The 21,416-nt window shown below is 37.9% G+C and overlaps 1 protein-coding gene and 1 pseudogene across 1 annotated transcript in view; both read right to left on the bottom strand.

The window, feature by feature from the left end:
- Positions 1–20,597, bottom strand: part of RNF212B (ring finger protein 212B) — a 29,721-nt gene extending 9,124 nt beyond the window's left edge. Inside the window, exons 1-10 of the mRNA XM_008566575.1 lie at positions 20,498–20,597; positions 18,474–18,526; positions 18,033–18,107; positions 4,566–4,681; positions 3,767–3,827; positions 3,028–3,056; positions 1,392–1,438; positions 1,131–1,173; positions 901–961; positions 382–430 (exon numbers count right to left, since the gene is read on the bottom strand). Of these exons, the coding sequence (XP_008564797.1) occupies positions 382–430; positions 901–961; positions 1,131–1,173; positions 1,392–1,438; positions 3,028–3,056; positions 3,767–3,827; positions 4,566–4,681; positions 18,033–18,107; positions 18,474–18,526; positions 20,498–20,597 (634 nt within the window). The remainder of the gene's footprint in view (positions 1–381; positions 431–900; positions 962–1,130; positions 1,174–1,391; positions 1,439–3,027; positions 3,057–3,766; positions 3,828–4,565; positions 4,682–18,032; positions 18,108–18,473; positions 18,527–20,497) is intronic.
- On the bottom strand, positions 5,877–6,120 carry LOC103585572 (annotated as a pseudogene).
- Positions 20,598–21,416: the final 819 nt, after the last annotated feature.

The following is a 21,416-nucleotide window of genomic DNA, read 5'->3' as shown; positions in this document are numbered from 1 at the left end:
GAACCGGTCTGTATGTGGGATCCGAACCCTCGGCGGGAGCGCAGCCGCACTTCCCAAGCTGCGCACTAGCGCAGTGCGCCACTGGGCCAGCCCTTGTGGCAATTTTCAAAATCCAAGTCAATTATTTTACTCAAAAGTTATCCTCCATCTCCTCAGAGGTTTTCAATGACTTTCTATTGCTCAAATTTTTATTTTCCCCTTATCAGTTTGAGAACAAAAATATCATTATTTGAAAACTTGTAATATATGTCTGGATACCTGGAGTCACTGTCTGGAAAGAAGACAAAGTGAAATGACACTATATTATGCATAGGAAACCAGAAATTTGCTTGTTTCTGCACAGAATATGTTGATTTCTAACACCTTTTCTTCCCTTCTCACCAGTATAATAGTCTCTGGGAGTGCTCCTTCCCTGCAGGCCTCTGCCTCCCTATGGACAAATAAGAAACCTCAATTAATACATATATGCCGCTTCTCTGGCTTCCCTATTCCCTGCTATTTCTCTATTTACACATTCAAGCATGTATGAGGGTACTTCAAAAAGTCAGTAGACAGAATTAAAACATAATACAAATCTTTCCATGGACTTTTTGAAGTACCCTTGTAATGTTCTCTCAGCATGGGCATACTAGTCTAAGAAGGATCCATACTTTACTACTTCCAAAATGAATACGATGAACAGTTAATTCAGTCCTTGAACTCTTCCACTATTTCCACCCCTATTTATTCTCTGTGTCAGCTTCTAACATCAGATTTCCATTGCCAAAAGAAAATAGGGTCTGGCATAGCATTAGATAACTGATGCCAAAGCCAATATAAATTTAAGATTCTTGACTTAAATCTCTGCTTTCACTTAGCATTAGAAACCAACAATTTGGAAAGAAGGTGAATATTACTTACTTGTCCCGAGCTACCAAAGCCAGCCACTCTGTAAGGGATAGACTCCCCTGAGGAGGACCGACTGTATAAGGTAAGATAAAAGAGAAAAAGAAAACACAAAACCTGGTGTTAAACTTTTATATAGACCGAAAGTCTTTTCAGTCCCAATCTGAGCCACAATTTAGGTATTTATTTCCTCTTCCACCTTTTGCTAACATTTTTAATGTTGACTGTGTAGGCTTTCTACTTACCTGACTACTTGGCTGCTATGCTGGGAACTGGGTCGTGGAGTTACTGAAAGGGAATAAAGTGCAGAATGAAAATTTGCCAGCAATAGTGTGCCCTACCTTGCCTAGCCAGTCCGTTGCAAGTGGTTATATGGTTGCATGTTTTCATATCATACATAAGATTAGAACAATCACATTATGGTCTTTGAGAGGAGATGATCTCCTATATGGGGAAAGGATATTTATTCATCTCACACAGATATTTGGGCAAAAAATGTCTTCTACCTGACTGTGATGGAGAAGTAATGCCCACTGGTCGAGGTGTGGTCAACCTGCAAGGGAAAAAAAAAGAAAAAAGAAAGAGGCAGCTCTAATCTCACTAAGCAGAAGTTATGTTACATTTTACAGGATCAATCAGATCATTGTTTATAGAAATAATAGCTTCCTCTCTGACCACAAATTGCTTACTCTCATGTATTACAGGGTATCACCCCAAAATATGGAAGCAAAGTTTCCATATGAGATTCCTTTGCTCTACAACTCCCTAAGTAAAACCTTCTCCTCTTCTCTATTGCCCATAATAGAAGTTTAAGTACTCCTTTCCTCCTTCCCTCAGTGCCTTACAAAGTACTCTCAACCTTACATCTGTCCATCCATTCCTACATCCCTCCATCCTCTCCTCCATCCATCCGACAAGCATTTATTTAGTGTCTCTATGTCCTGAGACTGAGATTACAAAGATAACTAGAATACACAACCTTACATCTGTCCATCCATTCCTACATCCCTCCATCCTCTCCTCCATCCATCCAACAAGCATTTATTTAGTGTCTCTATGTCCTGAGACTGAGATTACAAAGATAACTAGAATACAGTTCCTATTTTTGAGGGGCTCACAGGCTAGTGGGAGAGACCAAAAAATAATAATCAGAACAACATTTAAGCATTATAATGGGTGTATCAGAAGTATAGAAGTACAAAAGAACACTAGACTATAACTTCTATGAGTGCAGAGGCCATGTCCTTTTTAATCCACCAATGCAGGGCCAATATTAAAAATATTTAACAGTTGGCAGAGCATAAACATCACCAACTAGAAAGGACTGTTGTACACCCAGCACCTAACATAGTACCTGATAAAGAGTAGGTACTTAATGAATATTTATTTAATGAACTAAAAGAACATCTAACTCTGTCTAGCGCAGTCTTCCCAGAGGAAATGTGAGTTGAATTCTAAAGGATGAGTAGGGGCCAGCCCGGTGGCGCACTGGAGAGTGTGCCGCTTGGGAGTGTGGAGGCGCTCCCGCTGAGGGTTCGGATCCCATGTGGAGACTGGTTCCTGCTCACTGGCTGAGCGCAGTGTGGGCGCAACACCGAGGGTTGCGATCCCGTTGCCGGTCCCCAGTACGGGCGCGACACTGAGGGTTGCGATCCCGATACTGGTCAGTAAGCAAGACAAAAAAAAAAAAAAGGAAAAAAACTGTGCCCTTACTCCAAAATTTGAGTCATCTCAGGATCTTTTTGTATTGACTGCTTATCCTAATCATGGGTCACATTTTCCTGCTTCCTTGCATATGTACTAATTTTTTATTACTGTATGCTGAATGTTGTGGATGATATATTGTAGATAGTCTGGATTATATTGTCTCCCTTTCAGAAGCATAGTGTTTTGCTCTGGCCAGCAGCTACACAACTGGCGTAGGATTTCATAAGATGACAGTCAAGGGTGAGCATTATAATCAAGATTTCATTTCTCACTTCAGCACTTTTCAGTGAGTAACTCTTTCTCAGAGAAGTGAAAGATAAATTCATCAATCATTTTTAACGTCTATGAGCCCACATAGCCAGGAGTCAAGAAAGAACAGAAATTTTTAGTGGGGGGGAGGGTGCAGGGGCTAGTATGGGAGCTGATAAAACTGACCTGCTTCCTTGGTACCGACTTGGAGATTCCTGTAGATGAAAAAATGGGAATGAAGAAAGCTGCAGATCGAGGGTCTCTAATCAATGGACCTGTCTGACTAGTTAGATAACTAAACTGCAATGCCCCCTAGCTGTAGTTGCTAAGATTTCTAGCAGGAGAAAAAATAGCAGCAGTGTTTCCTCCGAAATGATTAGCTGTGAAGGAGTAAAATTCTAGTTCCTCTTCATAAGAGCACATCTGGAATTGTGTAGACTAATATATGTGGGGAAATATGGAGACTCCATTGGGAGAGAAAGGAAAATGACACGATTACAATGTGCTGGAATAGTTACAAGAGTGGGATCAATAGGAAAATAAATACACAGAACCTTCTTAGAAAGATAGAAATGTCTAGGAAATAGAGTGTGAGGGAGATGAAGGGTCCTGAGGTGTCTTGGGTCTCTTGAAGAGAAATTTTAAGTTGCAACAGATGTCTTTTCTATTAGAGAGCTTTCCAACTGGTATGTCATGATTCACTGTTCAAGAATGGGTTACAAGTATGCTAAATATTGAGCCTCTCAGACCTCCACGGTCTTCTGTGGCCTTGTTCATTTACTACAGTGTGCTTGTTGTACAAATATTATCAGTTTCTATGTGTGCCATGATGTGAAAAGGATTAGGAAACACTATTCTATAGTGAGCAAGAATGATGGGAAAAGTAGGAGAGAAAATAATACTAATGAAAATCTATTTCATTTACCTTTAGGATGGCTAGAAATCTCTTCAGTTCTTCATTTTCCTTCCTTAAGATTGACAGCTCTCTAGGCGAAAGATGAAGACAATCAGCTCCAGCAGGTCAGTAGGATAAAAAGAAATGATTATTATTATTGTTATTATCAACATCTACTTAATGCTTACTGAGAGATACAATGTATCTCTACCAGAGATCTGGTGATTCAGGGAGACAATGGCAGTGTTTTGGTGGTGAGAAAAAATGAGATGGACAAAACTAAGCAGTCATTTGCTATGATTTCAGGGGAGTTTGCATTGAATTCCATTCTCTATCCACACATAGCCATGGCCTGCTAATATCTAAAAATGTCCATTAAAGATTCCATCTTTTAGCTTACGATTTCCAAAATATGCCCTCCCAGAGGTAACATTTTAAATGTTATCTCTCATTTTTATCAGTGTGAACCAGCTATATCTGATTTCTCTGAAGAAGCAGTTTGGTTTTTGTTTGGTTTTTGGCAGATAGCCGGTTTAGGGATCCAAACCCTTGACTTTAGTGTTATAATACCATGCTCGAACCAACTGAGCTAACCGGCCAGCCCTGACGAAGCAGTTTTTGATAGAGGGAAGTAGAAGAGGAAAGCTATGAAGTGAGGAGGGCCCCTGGAGGGAAGAAAGAGAAAAACAGAGATTGAGGTGACCAAAAATTCTGATTTTCCCAAACATTAGCACACATGGAGCAATTTCAGGTTTTGCCAACCACAAGGAAACAGGAATAGTTTCCCTGAAAGAAAAAAAAGCTATCTGGGATTTGATTTGTCACTTACTTGTCCTGGCTGGCCACTGTTTGCTGAGCCTCCTGCATGGCTGCTTCTAACTTTGTAATTCTATGCTTATAAAAGGCGATGAGGAGATCTGTTTGTTTCTTCTGGAAACTCCACACCTACTAGGGAATAATAGGCCTTTGACATATACTCCCATAACTCTTCTCCCTCACTTCCGGAAACAAAGGGAAATCCATCAACTCATATTTTATTACTGCTCATTTTCTTCTGGAACATCTGGCCCAATTCATGTTGCCCTAGAACTAGAGAGTTCAGCTTCAGAGAGCCGAAGCTTTTCATTTTCAGGACACTGGTTTTCTATTTTTTTTTTTTCCTTTGGCACTAGCTTGTATAGGGATCCAAACCCTTGACCTTGATGTTATAACACTGTTAATGAGAATATTATGACATAGCAGAATGGCCCTTTAAAAATATCATCTTTCATCCTGAGCAAGATGAGTGATAACCAAAAAACCATCTCTCAAGCTTAGAACTGGTTCCAACTTGTCCACTATTAGTTTGAATACATCTTCCACATTCCTAGCTATTACAAAGCACTGGTAAACAATCTGCATTCCCTATGACACTTACAGGCTGCTTATACTGCTACAGTAACGGGTGAAGAGGCACAGAAGGAGACCACTTATTCCCGAATTTTATTTCTTGGCATAGACACATAATTTTATCTTTTGCCTCACTTTACCACTTGCTATACTGATGGGCCTATCATGGATTGCTGAGTTGGATTAAAAGTTAATATTTAGAAAGTGTTTTCGCTTTGTCAGGTTCTACTTTTGAGTACACAGCAGTTTTTATGTCTCATGTGCTTCCTCCATGCTCAGGCTAGAAACCTTTTGTCTAGGGTCCATCCCTAGATGGTGGTACTCATCTTGTAAACTTTTTGTTCTCACCTAATTTGCAAAGTGCTTTTGCAACCTTACAACAGAATTGTACTTAAGCGTTTATATAGTCTCTAGCCTCTTTCCTTTCTACTTAAAGGCAAACTAAACTAGTTCTAGACAGGTAAGACTTACTGTAGTTATTTTATTTCCCACCCCCCCAAAAAAGCTGATGTTTGTTTTTTTTTTTAACCAAAAACACCTTTGTTTTAATCTTCAAAGAAGAAATTATTTTCTTCTTTTTCCAATATAATCATAATTAACTTAGAAAAATGGGCATACCTCTTCAAAGCATTTCCCTTTAACGGGAAACTTAGTTTTACAGGGTCTAAAACATTAAAAGGTAAAAAAAAAATTTCTATTTTGTTGCCATTATAAGACAAAACAGAATCTAGCATAAGTCAAAGAATCCCGTTCACATTTCAGGTCCTGCTCCTCCAGGAACCAGCATTGTTTTATTATTTCCACTTAGCAAAATCTGATCTAATTTAGTAATCTTTCTTCCTTCAGGTGTGATTTCAAAAGTCATCAAATCCTACAAGTGTACCAACAATTTCCTTATCACTCTTCATCACAATGTGAATTCTTGACCCTCTACATTTGTCCACAAGCTCTAGTGGCAGCAGCTGTGACAGGCTGGTAGTAGTGTTAGCTGCCATGGCTATGCCAGAAGTGGCTCCAAAAAGCTGCTGTTTTTAATAAAAGTAAAACATGTTTATTTTAGAAAAAAAATTTTTTATTTTTTGTCTTTTCCGTGGCCGGTAAGGGGATTGCAACCCTCGGCTTGGTGTCACCCGTACCGCGCTCAGCCAGTGAGCGCACTGGCCAGTCCCATATAGGATCCCAACCCGCGGGGGGGCCGGCCCTATTTTAGAAAATTTGAACAGTGCAGAAGCAGAAAAAAAAAAGTGACTCAGAATTCTGGGAGTTACCTAAAATGGTGAGGGAGGAAGTTGCAAAGCAATAATTACTATAAATAGATATAATCAGGAGCCAAGACAGTATCCCAAACATCCTAATCCTATCCTTGGGTTCAGTCTGAACTGAAATCAAGTTACTGTCAAGCCAACATCAATAAAACCCAAGTTCTACCCTAAACTGGTTCTCCTCCCTTTGAGATCACCAAGGGTCATATGTGCACAGAGAACAGACCCCACTGTAGAACTTCAGGGAGCCAGACTGAACTACTAGAGGGCCTTTTGCCTGGGCCTAAGCAAACCAACTTTGCCTACTTACCCAAAAAATTGAAACCCAAATCTCGTATCTGACCAATCCAACAAGAAATACCAATCCAGAAAACATCCACCAGCAAGAAGTACAGAGGACAACAAGTGATTTTTGCCTGACACTAATGTACAAATGTTATTTCATATACATCCACTGAAAAAGATTCTAAAACCTAACTCAGTAATGCATCTCCGTATTTTAAAAAAATCCCAGTAGTTAGCAATCATTCAAATCTCTTAGCCTCATGAGAATATTGGCCTTTTTTTTTCCCCAAGGAAGGATAAATTTTGCTCACTTGCTTTTTTTTTAAAGGTGTGATTATTTTAATACAATAACACAGAGCAGATAATAATAAAAATAGTTCTGTTGATAACACTAAACACTGTCTGCATAATGCAAGTGTTAAATATTCTTTATTTTATTGGAACACTATATGGGACTATCTACTTCTAGACCCAGATTCTTTTCCTTTATCTCAACACCAGGACTAGGTAAGGATATCATGGTCTTCATGCTCTGGATTCCTAATCATTTTAGAATTGATAATGTGTCAAAAACAATAAATTTATTTTAAAGATTTTAATTGGATTTTATTCACAATTCTGTAATCAGGCAACTTCTCATTCTAAAAAACAGAATGAATGCTCTCATGAACTGAGCAGAGGAGGTTGGCTTTATAGGCAGAAAAGGGAGGAAGAAAGCAGGAACAGAGAACAAAAAGCGGATTGGTCATTTCAAAGTTACTTTTCTTGTAAAGGTTAAGGCAGAAGAGACTTCCTTCTCATGCTGGCTAAAACTGGCCTCTTTAGGAATTTGGCTATTATCTCTCTCAGACAACCAACTAGTTTTGACTTTGTGGAGTGGAACCTCAACATGAGTAACTCCATTTTGGTTTGGTCTGTTAAGCCTAGTGCAGGAGTTCAGTCCAAACCAATGAACTCCTATAAATTTTATTTAACACACATGGAATGTAATTTTTATTATATTTACTGAAGGGAGTATTTTAAAACTTCAGTTCTGAGTTAGGTCCAGTAAGAGATTGAGAAGAGTAAAGAAGAAACTGCAAGATACTGAGAAAGGTAAAGTAATGGAAGCGAAGGGGAAGCTCAGTAGGTTTACTATGATAAGACACATTCTGGTCCAATGTGGGTTAGTAAAAAAAAGGTTTTTTTTTTTTTTTTTCCTTTTTGTCTTTTTTCGTGACCAGCAACGGATTGCAACCCTCAGTGTCGCGCCCGTACCGGACCGGGACAGGCCACGGGATCGCAACCCTCGGTGTTGCTCCCGCCCCTCGCTCAGCCAGTGAGCAGCCGGTCTGCATGTGGGATCCAAACCCTCGGCGGGAGCGCCACCGCGCTTCCCAAGCGGCGCACTGTAGCAGTGCACCACCGGGCTGGCCCAAAAGGTTTTTGTTTTTAAAAATAATTTGTGCTTTGGAAAAGAATACTAGCTTGATTTTCTTATTTAATTTTTTTGTACTAAAGAATGGCTTTCCTAATTCTTATTTTTAATATTATCAGTGCCATGCTCTACTGAGTGAACTAACTGGCCAGCCCCTAATTCTTATTTTGAAGTCAGAGTTTTTATTTAGTGGAAGATTTATTTTCCCATGCAATTTTAATGTTTTGAACATTTGCAAAAAGTTGCTAAGTTTTGGAAGTTTACTTTAAAGATACTGGTAAATTCACTCTCTCCCTTTGACATTCAAAACCTATTAATTTGAGGCCGGCCCGTGGCTCACTCGGTAGAGTGCAGTGCTGATAACACCAAGGCCACGGGTTCGGATCCTACATAGGGATGGCCGGTTTGCTCACTGGCTGAGCATGGTGCTGACAACACCAGGCCAACGGTTGAGATCCCCTTACCAGTCATCTTTAAAAAAAAAACAAAAACAACCTATTAATTTGCCTAATAAATCTTTTGTGAAACTGACTCCCTCATTCCCAATATCTATAGGTCTTAGTATTTTTTTCTTGGTTGGCTGAATGGTATGGGGATCCGAACCCTTGACCTTGATACTATCAGCACCACACTCTACCACGTTAGCTAACAGGCCAGCCCCCAGGTTGTAGTATTTTTTAACTATATCTCAGGGTAATCATTTGGTTAATAAAAGGAAATTTCTCTTTAGAAGTATTCCAACTAAAAAATGAGAAATGACAGAATTAGAATATCTACATTTTGCAAATTCTAATGGATTGATGGATCTTTGCAAAGTTCGTCAAAGGCTACCATTGTACAAAATGAGAGACAGAGACCATTACATACCTTTCAGTGGAATACACTACTGCTGTAGAGTAGTCTTGCCCCACCATCCCCAAAATCAAATGATGGTGATTAAGCCAAAATCTACCTATCAATTTACAGGAAGCAGATGATTCCGTGGGTTCAATGATCAAAATCCACACTGTGAACAACTCTACAGGACAAAAGGCTATTTTCCTCAACAATAATAAAAAAAGAAATGAAAGGAAACACAAGTTTAAAAGAAACTTAGACATAAAAACCAACTAAAATGTATAGACTTTTTGAAACCCAATTCAAACAAACTTTTTAAATAATTATAAGAAAACTGGGGAGCTGTGAATGCTGACTTATTATTTGATAATATTGGGGAATTATTGTTATTTTAGCATGACATGATTATATTTAAGAAAAGAGTCCCTATCTTTTATAGATACACTCTGAAATATTTACAAATTGAAATTCGAAATAATCTGGGTGAGGTGGCAGGAAGTATAGATGAAGAAAAATTGGCCATCAGCTGATAATTGTTGAAGTGGGGTGATGAATACATGGACATTCACTATACAAAGGTACTTCAAAAAGTTCATGGAAAAATAGAATTAAAAGATAATGTGAATCTTTCCATGAACTTTTTGAAGACCCTTCATATTATATATGTCACTATACTATTTTCTCTACATTCATTCATTTATTCATTCATTCATTCATTCATTCATTTAGTGACTTAAGTTCTGGCTGGTATAGGGAACCAAACCCTTGACCTTGATGTTAACAGGGCTGTGCTCTAGCCAACTGAGCTCCCCGGCCAGCCCACTCTCTCTACTTTTAGATATTTGAAATTATCTGTGATAAAAGTTTAAAAAACTATTTTCTTAAAATTGGTTGATTTTGAGGGGTCTTTTTGGACAACACGTGGCATAAGAAATATATGTTTGGTCTTTGTTCCTGGTTCCTAGCATAGAGCTCCTAAAACCCTTAGAATTTCCTGAGTGCTAGTATATTCCTAACAGGCTGCTTTCAACTATACCTGAGTTTGTGTTAATAAGGTGAGTCATGTTGGGTTCTAGATAGCTTCAGGAGGGGGCTGGTTGCCAGAGGAACCAACCACTGATTAGAGGGCTGAAACTTTCAGCGCCTACCCTTTTCTTTCCCTCCCACATCCAGGGACGGGAGAGGTGCTGGAGATTCAGTTCAATAACTAATGGCCAATTATTCAATCAATCATGCCTACATCATGGAACCTTCATAAAACCCCCTAAACAAGAGGGTTCAGAGAGCTTCCAGGCTGGTGAACACATCAAGATGCTGAGAGGGTGGTATGCCTGGAGATGGCACAGAAGCTCTGTGCCCCTTTCCCCACACCTTGCCCCATGCATCTCTTCCATTTGGCTGTTCCTGAATCATAATCCTTTATAAAAAACTGGTAATAGTAAGTAAAGTGCTTTCCTGAATTCTGTGAGTCGTTCTAGCAAACTGTCAAAGCTCAGGGGTGGTGTCAAGGGAACTCCTGAATTTGTAGTCAGCTAAGCTGAAATGTTGGTAGCCTAGGTATCCCATATGTGACATGTGACATGGGGGCAGTCTTGTGGGACTGATCCCTTAACCTACGGGATCTGACATTAACTCCAGGAATGTCAGAATTGAATCGAATTGCTGGATACATTGGTATCAGAGAACTAGTTAGTATCAGAAAACACCTCACACAGGGGCAGAGAAGATAATATATAGTGCAAATATTATTCATCCATTCATTTAACAAATCTTTACTGAATGCTTTATGCCAGGCACAAGAACTGGAAATGCTACGATGAATAGTGTGGGTTGTTGTCCTCTTGTAGCTCATCACAGTATAGTAGAAGAGACCTTCTGACATGTGAACCAATAAACAAAACATAGTGTGATATGCAGAACAGAAGTATGCATAAAATATATAAATAATGGTTAACAGGTAACTATTAATTCAGTCTTTAGAGTATAGAAATCATAGAGGTATGAAACCATAAAAGTATGGTCTTAAAAGAACTCCAAAGAACTAAATCTGCCTAAAAGATTAGGTAATAAATAACCTGCATAATAACTTGTTTTGGTCCATGAGATGTGTTTGAGATTGGAGAGGTTAGGAAAAACCAGATTATTAAGCAAACAATGTGTCACTCTGAGGAGTCTGAAACTTAGGTGATGGGAAGCCACCAAAGGGTTTTGAAAAGGCAGTTATATGTTCAGATTTGTAATTGAAATAGATTAATGTGGTGGCTCAGTGAGAACAGAGTTGAGCAAAAAAAAAAAAAAACTAAAAATGCTTCCTTATCAAGAACAATTGGAGGACTGTTAATAAGATGTCAGAGGTACCCACTCTGGATGAGAGCCACACAGCCCACAAGGGGAGGAGTTGTGTTTTGGGTTGCACAGTTTGTGATCAAAGCATCATTACCTCTCCCACTGGCCTCAGGTTCCTCAGCCTCCTCCTCAATAGTAACGAAGAATTCAACTATACTATTTCAGAATTCCTAAATACTGACAGATTAGCTTTTTCTTTTCAGGTTAAATAATCTCAAACTAGGTAAAACTTTTCTTCAAAGGCACCATTGATTATCTCAGTTGTTCAAATGTTTAATTTAAGTGGGGGATGGAGAAGCTCTAGTGTAATGATGAGGTCAGGTCTTGACCGGATTTTGTTACAGCAGTACATATGATAATCATTTATGTATGTGTTAGCAAAAACATTTCAAAAGTCTTTTAAAAACCATTAAGTGGACCAGGGATCAGCAAACTACTGACCATGGCCAGCCGTCTGTTTTCGTAAATAAAGTTTAATTGGACCATAACTATACCTATTTGTTTACATACTGTCTATGGCTGCTTCCATGCTACAACTGCAGAGATGAGTAGCTGCGATACAGATTGTATGATGTGCATAGCCTAAAATATTTACTGGCCTGCTATGGTCTGACTGTTTGTGTCCCCCACCCCTCAATTCATATGTTGAAAGCCAATCTCAAACTTAATAGTATTAAGAGGTGGGGCCTTTAGAAGGTGATTAGTGCCCTTATAACAGAGGCTTGTGGGAGCCTGTTTTCTCCTTCTGCCACACAAGGATGCAGCAAGAAGGCACCAGCCTGGAAGCAGAGAGAAAGCCCTTACCAGACACTGAATCTGCCAATGCCTTGATCTTGGACTTCTAGCCTCCAAAACTGTAATAAATAAACTTCTCTTGTTTATAAATTACCCAGTCTAAGGTGTTTTGTTATAGCAGCCCAAATGCACTAATACAGCTGCTAAGAATGTAAAATGGTATAGCCTGGCAGTTCCTCAAAAAGTTGTTAAACATAGTTACCATTTGACCCAGCAATTCCACTCCTAGGTATATACCCAAGAGAAATGAAAAGTAAACGTATGTCCATGCAAAAACTTGTACATGAATGTTCCATAGCAGTACTATTCATAATAGCCAAAAAATGGAAACAACCCAAATGCCTGTCAACTGACAAATGGATAAATAAAATGTATATCCATCTATATAATGAAATATTATTTGGCCATAAAAAGGAATGAAGTATTAATGAAGTCCTAATACATGCTACAACATAGATGAATCTTGAAAACATTAAGCTTAGTGAAAGCACCCAGTCACAAAAGACCACACACTGCATGATTCCATATTTATGAAATGTTCTGAATAGGAAAACCAATAGGGACAGAAAGTAAATTAGTGATTGCCTATAGTTGGGGAGTGTGGGGAGCATTTGGAAAGTGCCTGCTAATGATAATGAGTACAGTGTTTCTTTTTAGGGTGATGACAATGTTCTAAAATTAGATAGCAGTGATTTCACAATTCTGTGAATACATTAAAAATCACTGAATTGCAAATACTAAAAGGATGAATTTTATGCTATGTAAAGAATATTTCAACAAAGCTGTTATTAAAAAAATAGATGGAGTATTTATACTTCCCTTTCAAAACAAAAAAAATACAAACTTCATTTTATTTATATGGACTTTATTTTTCTGTGTATTTGTGATCTTTTATAACCTTCTATGAGTTTTCCTCATTATTCTTTAAACTAACAAAGTATTTTACAGCTTTCAGAATGCTTTCATAAACATTATCTCATTGGATCTTTATAAGAAGTAGGATGACTATTTTATTTCATATTACATGTGAGGGAATATGACTGTTTCAAAGAAATGAGATCACAAGCTAGCAGGCAGATTTGGTCTTTAGATTTCTATTTCAGTTGTTTTCCCATTATTACCACTTTACCATATTTCATATACATTAAAGGAAAACCTCAATAGGGAAGATTATTCTAGTCATTCTTTCAAAAAGTACTTATTGAATCCTTCTATGTTCCTGGTACCATGTTAGGAGCCATTATATATGATGAATAAGACTGATTTGTTCCTGCCTTCACAAGAGGATGCAGACAAGTAAACAGAAAATTATAATACAATACAGTGTAATATACTGTATATGTTTATCCATGTGTATGTTTGAGGACAAGAATGTTCCACAGAGATGGAAAAGCATGTACAAAAGCCTAAAGACAACAATGAAAATAATTTACATAAATAATTAAAATAGATTCAGTCTGTCTATATTATAGTTTGGGGGTTGAGTGAGGATAAGAGGTAATGACTGAAGAGATAAGCAAGGACCAAAGCATGTCTAACCTTATGGGCCATGTTAGGCGGATGGACTTTATCCTCAGAGCAAAGGTTGTATTAAATGGTTTTAAACAGGGAAATAACATGATCATACTTATATTTAGAATGATTCTTCTGGCTTCAATATGGAGAACTGATAGGAAAATAAAGACTGGAGGCCAACTGATCTGTTAGGAAGCTACCATGGTAATCTAGACGGGAAACCATGGTGGCAAGGAGGTTGGAGACAAATTGGATAGATTCAAGATTTTTCAGAGAGACAGAACTAACATCATTTAATAACCGACTGGAAAAGCAAAGAGAAGAAATCAAGAATAACTCCTAGATTTTTAGTTTGGTCATTATTTGCCATGATAGAAACAGAAAGAACACCCCATTTTCCTCTCGGGGTGTGTGTGTGTGTGTGTGCGCGCGCACGCGCGTGTGTGTGTGTGTGTGTGTGCCACGCGTGTGTGGAGGGGGAGGAAACAACAGAGTGAAAGGATGTTAAGAATAACAAGTTCAGTTTAGGACATGTAGAATTAGTGGGGACATCAAGTTGGCAAATAGATATACGGCTCTCAAGTATGAGAGAGAGCTCATTCATTCAGCAAAGATTTGAGTGCCTCTTTTGTATCAAAACTGTGATCATTGTAAAGGATATAACAATGAACAAAATAAAGTTGGTCCCTGCTTTATGGAGGTTACAGTTTATAAAGCATACAATTAACAACAACAAAAATGCAAATTACATAGGTATTATTAAGGAAACAAAAAGGTTGCTATGACAGAGAATTAAAAGGAGACTTAATTTAGATATAGTGGTCAGAGAAGACTCCTCTGAAGTCACATTTAAGCTGAGATCTTTACTGGAAATAATAGAGTTGGAAGTCATCCACACATCAGTGCTAACTGAAGCCATGGGAGTGGATGAGATTATCTGTGGAGAGTATAAAAGGTAAGGAAAGTATCTAGGATAGAACTCTAAGAAATATAACTATTTAAGAGATGGACAAAGAAGGCTGGCTGGTTAACTCAGTTGGTTAGTGAGGTGTTATAACACCAAGGTCAAGGATTCAGATCCCCATACCAGCCAGATGCCAAAAAAAAAAAAAAAAAGAGAGAGAGAGAGAGATGGACAAAGGAAGAGGAACCCACAAAGGAAACAGACATTGGTATAGTACCCAAAGAAAGACTGTTTCAAGGAGGAGAGAGCAGACCTCAAATGCTACTGAGAGATCAAAAATCAATATTCATTGGATTTGATAACGAGGACGCCATTGAAGTACTTATCAGCAAGAGCAGTTTAGTGAGACAGCCTGAAGTCAGACTCCAGAGGGTGGTGGAGAGGCTTGGGAGGTGAAGATGTAGACTGAGTGTTGACAAACACCCATCAATGCACTCCAATGAAGTTTTCCTTTTCAAGTCTCTACACAACATGCTCTTGTAAGGGTCACCAACAATCTTCATGTTGCCAAATCCAGTTGACCTTGCTTTGCCCTCATATTACCTCATCACTCAACAATATTTAAACCAGCATATTTCTTCCTTCTAGAAACATTTTCATTTCTTGGCTTCTGTGACATAACACTCTGTTTTTACCTCTCTGATTTCTGCTGTTTGTTAACTTCTCTTCCTCTCCCTAATTGCTAGATATTGAAGGGACTCTTTCTAGGTGATCTCATTTAGTCCCAAGGTTTTAAATACTTTCTGTATCTGGATGAGTTCCATACCTATATCTCTAATCTTGGCCTATGCCCTGAGCTCCAGGATGGTAAATCTATCTGTCTTTATAACTTCTCCACTTGGATTTCTAACAAGCCTCTAAAACCTAATGTGTCCAAAGTATATTTTCCCTCAAAACAGTCTTCTCAATCTTGGTAAAAGTACCTGAATGATCAAGCCTCTCTCTAACCTTACCTTATACTCTCCCTCTTAACCAGGCTTAATGTGCATTCATTCATTTAACGAACATTTCTTATGTACCTTATTTGTGTCAGATACCTAGTTAGATACTGTGTGATGAAAAGATGATATCTGCCTTTGAAAAGCTCACAGTTCAGTGAGAGAAAAATTAAAATAAAACGCTTTTTCAGAGTTAAATATTTTGCAGAGTGAAAAACAACATGGAATAATAGAGTACAAAGGACAGAGCAAAACTCTGCCTACAGGAATCATGGAAGGCTTTTACCAAAGAAGGACAATTATTGGCATGCATTTGAAAGATGGCTAGTTGTACGTAACAGTGTGGTATATGACTTAGGAATAGAAAAAAGCTAACAGGTCCATATGGGGTTCTTCAATCCCTTATAAAAATTATCTAGAAGTGAGTAAAGAATTCAAAACAGGCAACTTGATCAGCTATTGGCACAGTCTGCAGTAGAAAAATGCCCTTGTCAGGTCATTATATAGAGATTGGGGATGGGTAAAACACAAATGGATATTTAGAGTGACATTCCATTCATTCATTTAACAATGTTTTCAGTGCCTACTACATATTAAGAACTATTCAAGGAGAACAATAAATAAAACTGACCAAATCTCTGTCTTCATGGAGCTTATATTCTAGTGCAGGATTCATACAATAAACAAAAATATAATGTTAGAGATAAGTGCTATGATGAAAAATAAAGCATAGACAAAAAAAAAAAAACTAAAAGAAAAATAAAGCAGGATAAGGAGCAGAGAATGTTGAAGCTACTATTTGAGATATGAGTCAGTAAAGGTCTGACTGAGGAAGAAAGTTTTGAGTAGAAGCCTGAATGAAGCAATCTAGATATTACTTGGATCAGTTATTCAACTTCACAGATTGGGAAAACACATTTTCAGACTTTGCTGACTTCACCAAACTGGCCCTTCACTAAAGTGATGATTAACTGACCGTTTCCATTTATTTTATCTTGACTATTTGACCATGTGTAATTGGTCCCATGATTAGGCAGGTTAGAATTCAAGCTACATACAATTTCTCTGTTGATCATTAACTAACCCTGGGCTTAGTTATTAACCAAAAGTCTGCCCTTTCTCTTGTTATGTGACCTTGTTTTCTTATCTCCTTGAGGTTCAGCTGAATTTTATCTCCTCATTATGTTAAACATAGTATCTCAAATATGATGGTACACCCAAGTAGCTAAGACAGAATGCAGCCGAAACCTTAATTCCCCTCACTCTCTGTCCAGAATTAGAATTGAGGGACAAGACACCAAAGAAAAATTAAATCTATCTTCAACCAAAAAATGGCTAAGGATCATCTTCATGATTAGTGAAGGGGTACCCTCATAAGAATAAGTACCCCTCATAAGAATAAGAAGTAAGAGTATAAGAAGGGAACAGTGATAAAGTCTCAAGAAACATGCCAAGATATGAATCCCTTGAGGCTATAAAATAATCCCAGTGGATAAATGGAGAGTGGAAGGAAAAAAAAAAAAAGTTTTTACAAATTGGGAACTCTCTTAAATGATTGTTGCTATGAACTGATTGAATTGTGTCCCCCAAATTTCATATATTAAAAGTTTAATTCCCACTGTAACTGTTGAGGGTAGGGAATCCTATTACAGTAATTGATAGGTGGGGCCTTGAGGAGGTGATTAGATTGTAGGACCATGTCATAGTGAGTGGATTAATAATGGTGGTAAGGGGTGTGATTCAGAAGGCTTTAAAAGGAGAACACACAGTCTCTCTTTGTTCTGCCATTTTCTGCCATGTGAGACTCCCAGGTCACTGTCACCACCACTAAGACCCTCACCAGATGTGTTCCCTGGACTTTGGACTTCTGGCCTCAGAAACTGTAAGCAATAAGTTCCATTTTCTTACAAATCACCCAGTTCCAAGTATTTTGTTATAAGCAACAGAAATGGACTAATAAAGTTGTCCTGCCTTCTCGCTACATTCTTCTACATTTTTATTGCTCCTGACCAAATAATTGGTATGCCAACAAATGGTACATCAGAAAAAGACAAGCATTTTCTAAAATTCAGGTAATCAGTTGTAAACTCTAAGTGAAGAGTTAAATATTACTAGAAAGGTTATTGAAAAATGAGAATGGGGAGCCAGAACCTAGGTCTATAAGCAAAAAGTTGAGTTAAACTGCCAAATCCACTGTTTGCAGGGTCAGATCTATATACTCAAGCAATTTTTAGAAGATGCATTCATCCGCAGAGAAAGATGATAAAGCTCCCTAGAATAGCCTTTAGTCTTAGAAGTTACTTTGTAGAACTAGGAAGCACAAATCAAGATGTTAACTACACGGTGGTTTTTATAGCCTACCACAGATTCTGGGTCAGTAAATAGTTAACTGGTTGAGATTTATACTATCAAAGAAGAAAGCAAAGAGAACAGTCAATTTCTCTCCATTGTGTACAAATGCAGTCTAAAGGCAACCTTTGATAAAGGAATAAGGTGCAATTAGAATTTGCCTGGAGATTCATATTTTCTTCACTTTTGTTTCTCATACCTGAGAGATGTGACTAAAATACTGCAACGCTGTCTCCACAGGGCTTTTGAAGAACATCTTCTCCTGAGGTTTCAGCTATCAAGAGAGTAAGACACTCAGTGAGGAAATCCACAATGGAATGAAATAAAATACTGATAAATATGGTAAAGGATGTACCACCCTTTCTAAATTGCCTGGTATTTCCACTGTGTGTAAATAAGAGGGAGATCACCACTGCTCTAGGAGATGTATATCCTGTCTCCAGATTCTCCTTACCTTGTGCTTCTATAACAGCAGTCATGAATAATTCTTCTATGTTGTTTATCCCTTTTTACAATTGCCATCTGTTTCTTTGTTTTTTTATTTTTCTTTTTTCTTCAAATTCACCATCTGTACTTTGTGTATACTTCCTACAGGCCAGGAATGGATGAAATGGTTTGTGACAGGGGGAGGAAAACTTACATTATCAGAAAGAGCCAGATGCTTGCAGGCAGTTCCACAAACAGCACATTTTTCTGGGAGGAAAAGGGAAAAAAATATTTTGTTCTCAAGGGCATGAGGTAAGATTTTCCTTAAGTAAATGGTAACAGTCAAATAGGCTAGCAAGAGCAGAAAAGAGTTCTTACTGAATTTAGAATATCATTGTACTGTAAAAGGACATCAACTTAAGCTCTATTTTCTAAATCAGTATTTCCAAACTAGTATATTGAAGTATAAGTAAGGCTTTCACCCTGTACCCATCTCCCTCTCTTTTTTTAAATTTCCAATTTTCTTCTCTGGTACATAAGAGACAACTCTAACCCCCCAGCAGGAGTACTGGAGTACATTTAAACGAGTACTGGGAAGAACACAAGAATACCAGTGACTTCAAGTTACTCTTTTTTAATCTTATCTACCTCACAGCAAGCATCCATTGGGTACCACAAAAAATTCCCCAGTTAATCTTCTGGTCATTTTGCTAATATTTCTGGATCTTGCTTTGAAGCTTTCCTCCTCTTATTCTCCCATTAATCCAATCTGAAAGTTGCAAAAATATTAAAATTCCTAATCTGTCATTGTAAAGTTAAATTTTAGTAGTGGTGCTGGTTACTGATTAAAATAAATGTCATATCGGGAGAAAACGTCACATGGCATACGCTTCACAGAGACAAATTACTTGAAAGTGAGCTGCTGTTACCATAGTAAACAGCTTTGTTACATTAGCAGGTAACTTTAAAAAGGGTCAGAAGATTTGTATACAGAAAAAAGCTTCTCTGTAGGCTACCTAATCTGACTGTTCTTTCTTTGGGGAAAGAACAGCCTGCCCTCCATATTGTTGCCAGAGTGAGCTAGCAAGCGCTAAACATTCTTCTATTTAAGAAAAAAGCAAAACAAACTTCCACAGCTCTCCATCACCTGCAGGGTAAAGTTCAGGTTCTTTAGCCTGGTGTATAGAGCCATCTGGCCACTGACTACTTCTCTAGCTTCGTCTCTCACCATTTGTTTCCTTACTCTGTACACTCTACCAATCCCAACTATGCATAGTCCACTGCAATATGGTTTTATGACGTAATGTTTTTATGCGTGCTGTTCTCAAACTACAATGATCTTCCCTGCCTTATCCACTTGGCAAACTCCAGTTTATTATTCAAAACGCTACTGAAGCAGCACCTCTTCTGTGAAGTCTTCCCTTATGAAAGCATCCTACCTGAAGTCCCTCTTGTGGCCATTTACATATCTTGTTTTTAGCATTTAAAATATCTTGTATTTTGGGGGCTGGCTGGTTAGCTCAGTTGGGTAGAACGCCACCTTGTAACACCAAGGTCAAGGGTTTAGATCCCTGTACCAGCCAGCCACCAAAAAAAGACACACAAAAAATTAAAATATCTTGTATTTTAGCATTAAAAAAACAAAAACAAAAACAAAAAACGAGCCTTCAATTCAAGTATCCCTTATAAGATTTAACAGCTGTAAGAACTTGGTCAAATTTCTTATCCTTTCTAAGCCAAATGGTTATTTGTAAAATGGTTCTACTCATTACCACCTGGGTTTGTTGTGAGGAGTACATAAAATCGGTACGGATAAAAATGTTTTTTAAACTGCAAAGGCATCGTTATCATTTCTACGCAAATTGATTTCACTGGCTAGACCACTTTTCCCTTTAGAAATGGCTCTGGCTATCAAACTTGCCCTCATTCCTATCCATTTATTCTTATTCTTTCTCTTTTCCCTGAGTAATCTGATCCCTTGCGGCTTTGCCTGCCACAGACTTCAAAACACTGACGAGTACTTTTGATGCTTAAGCAATAGATTTGCTAAATCATTTAGCACCATTCTTTATGAATGAATTCCTCCAGTTTCCAAAATCAGCAGTTTCCTACAGTATCCACATCACCATTGGCCTACTAAGTCATTTTCATCCTAAGCCACACAGGGACATGGCTAACCATTATGTTTAGGTTAAATAAATATATTTGCCTGAATCTGAAGACAGTTAAGTCACTCACCCCGAGTCACACACTTTTTACAGAAAATATGGCCACAGCTGGTGACAAAGAAAGGGGACCCATCTTTTCGGAAACACTGGTTGCAGTGAAACCAATCCATTCTGGAGCAGATAAAGAGAAAGAGTAAAACAATCTGGGGCATAATATAATTATAGCTGTTCCAAAATCTACATAACAATGTTTGCTTAGCTTCTGATAGCTTATTGGGACGTGGGCATATCGTTGTGTATTTTCAAATTGGTTGTTAGGAAGTACATATACCTACAAAATAAAAAAAAGCAGACTGCAGACTGTTGTATCATTTTTTAATTCACCCATCTGCGCACTGATATACCATTTTTTTAAAATTAAAAAATATATATACATTTAGAAAAGTAATAGGAACACAGTGGTGAGTTTTTTAGAGTGGTGAAGTTATGAATATTTGTGTGTGTGTTGCCTTTATACTTTTTTTGTTTTCCAAGTTTTCTGGACTAATTCATATACCAATTTGTAATTAGAAAAAACAATCTTAGAAAACCAAAAATGAAAAATGAAACCATCCAGTTCTTTCTTAACGGTCTACTGTGAGACAGAGTGGAGCCAAGAGGAGGTAGTGGACCAGACATAAAAGATCACACATGAGTCACTTGGGACACATTTTATCTAAGGGAAACAGGAATGATGAATGACAGTATGGTCTCAGCTTGTACACTTTCTCTTCTACTCTACAGAAACCCAAAATCATAGATCCGGAAGAAGGCTTGAAAATCATTTAATGTTTTTTCCAATCCCACCATTTTTCAAAAGATGTACCTGGTGTTCACTGAAATTAAATGACTTGTCCAAAATTCCATCCCTAGTTAGCGGTAGCTTTAGGATTAGAACCCAGGTCTCCCGATTCCCTGTGGAAAGTTCTTGCTTCCACATTAAATAGTCT

The sequence above is a fragment of the Galeopterus variegatus genome, unplaced genomic scaffold (genome assembly GCF_000696425.1).
Source record: "Galeopterus variegatus unplaced genomic scaffold, G_variegatus-3.0.2 Scaffold253, whole genome shotgun sequence".
Lineage (NCBI taxonomy): Eukaryota > Metazoa > Chordata > Mammalia > Dermoptera > Cynocephalidae > Galeopterus > Galeopterus variegatus.
Note: the sequence above shows the minus strand (reverse complement) of the source record. Positions and strands in the feature narration are given on the sequence as shown.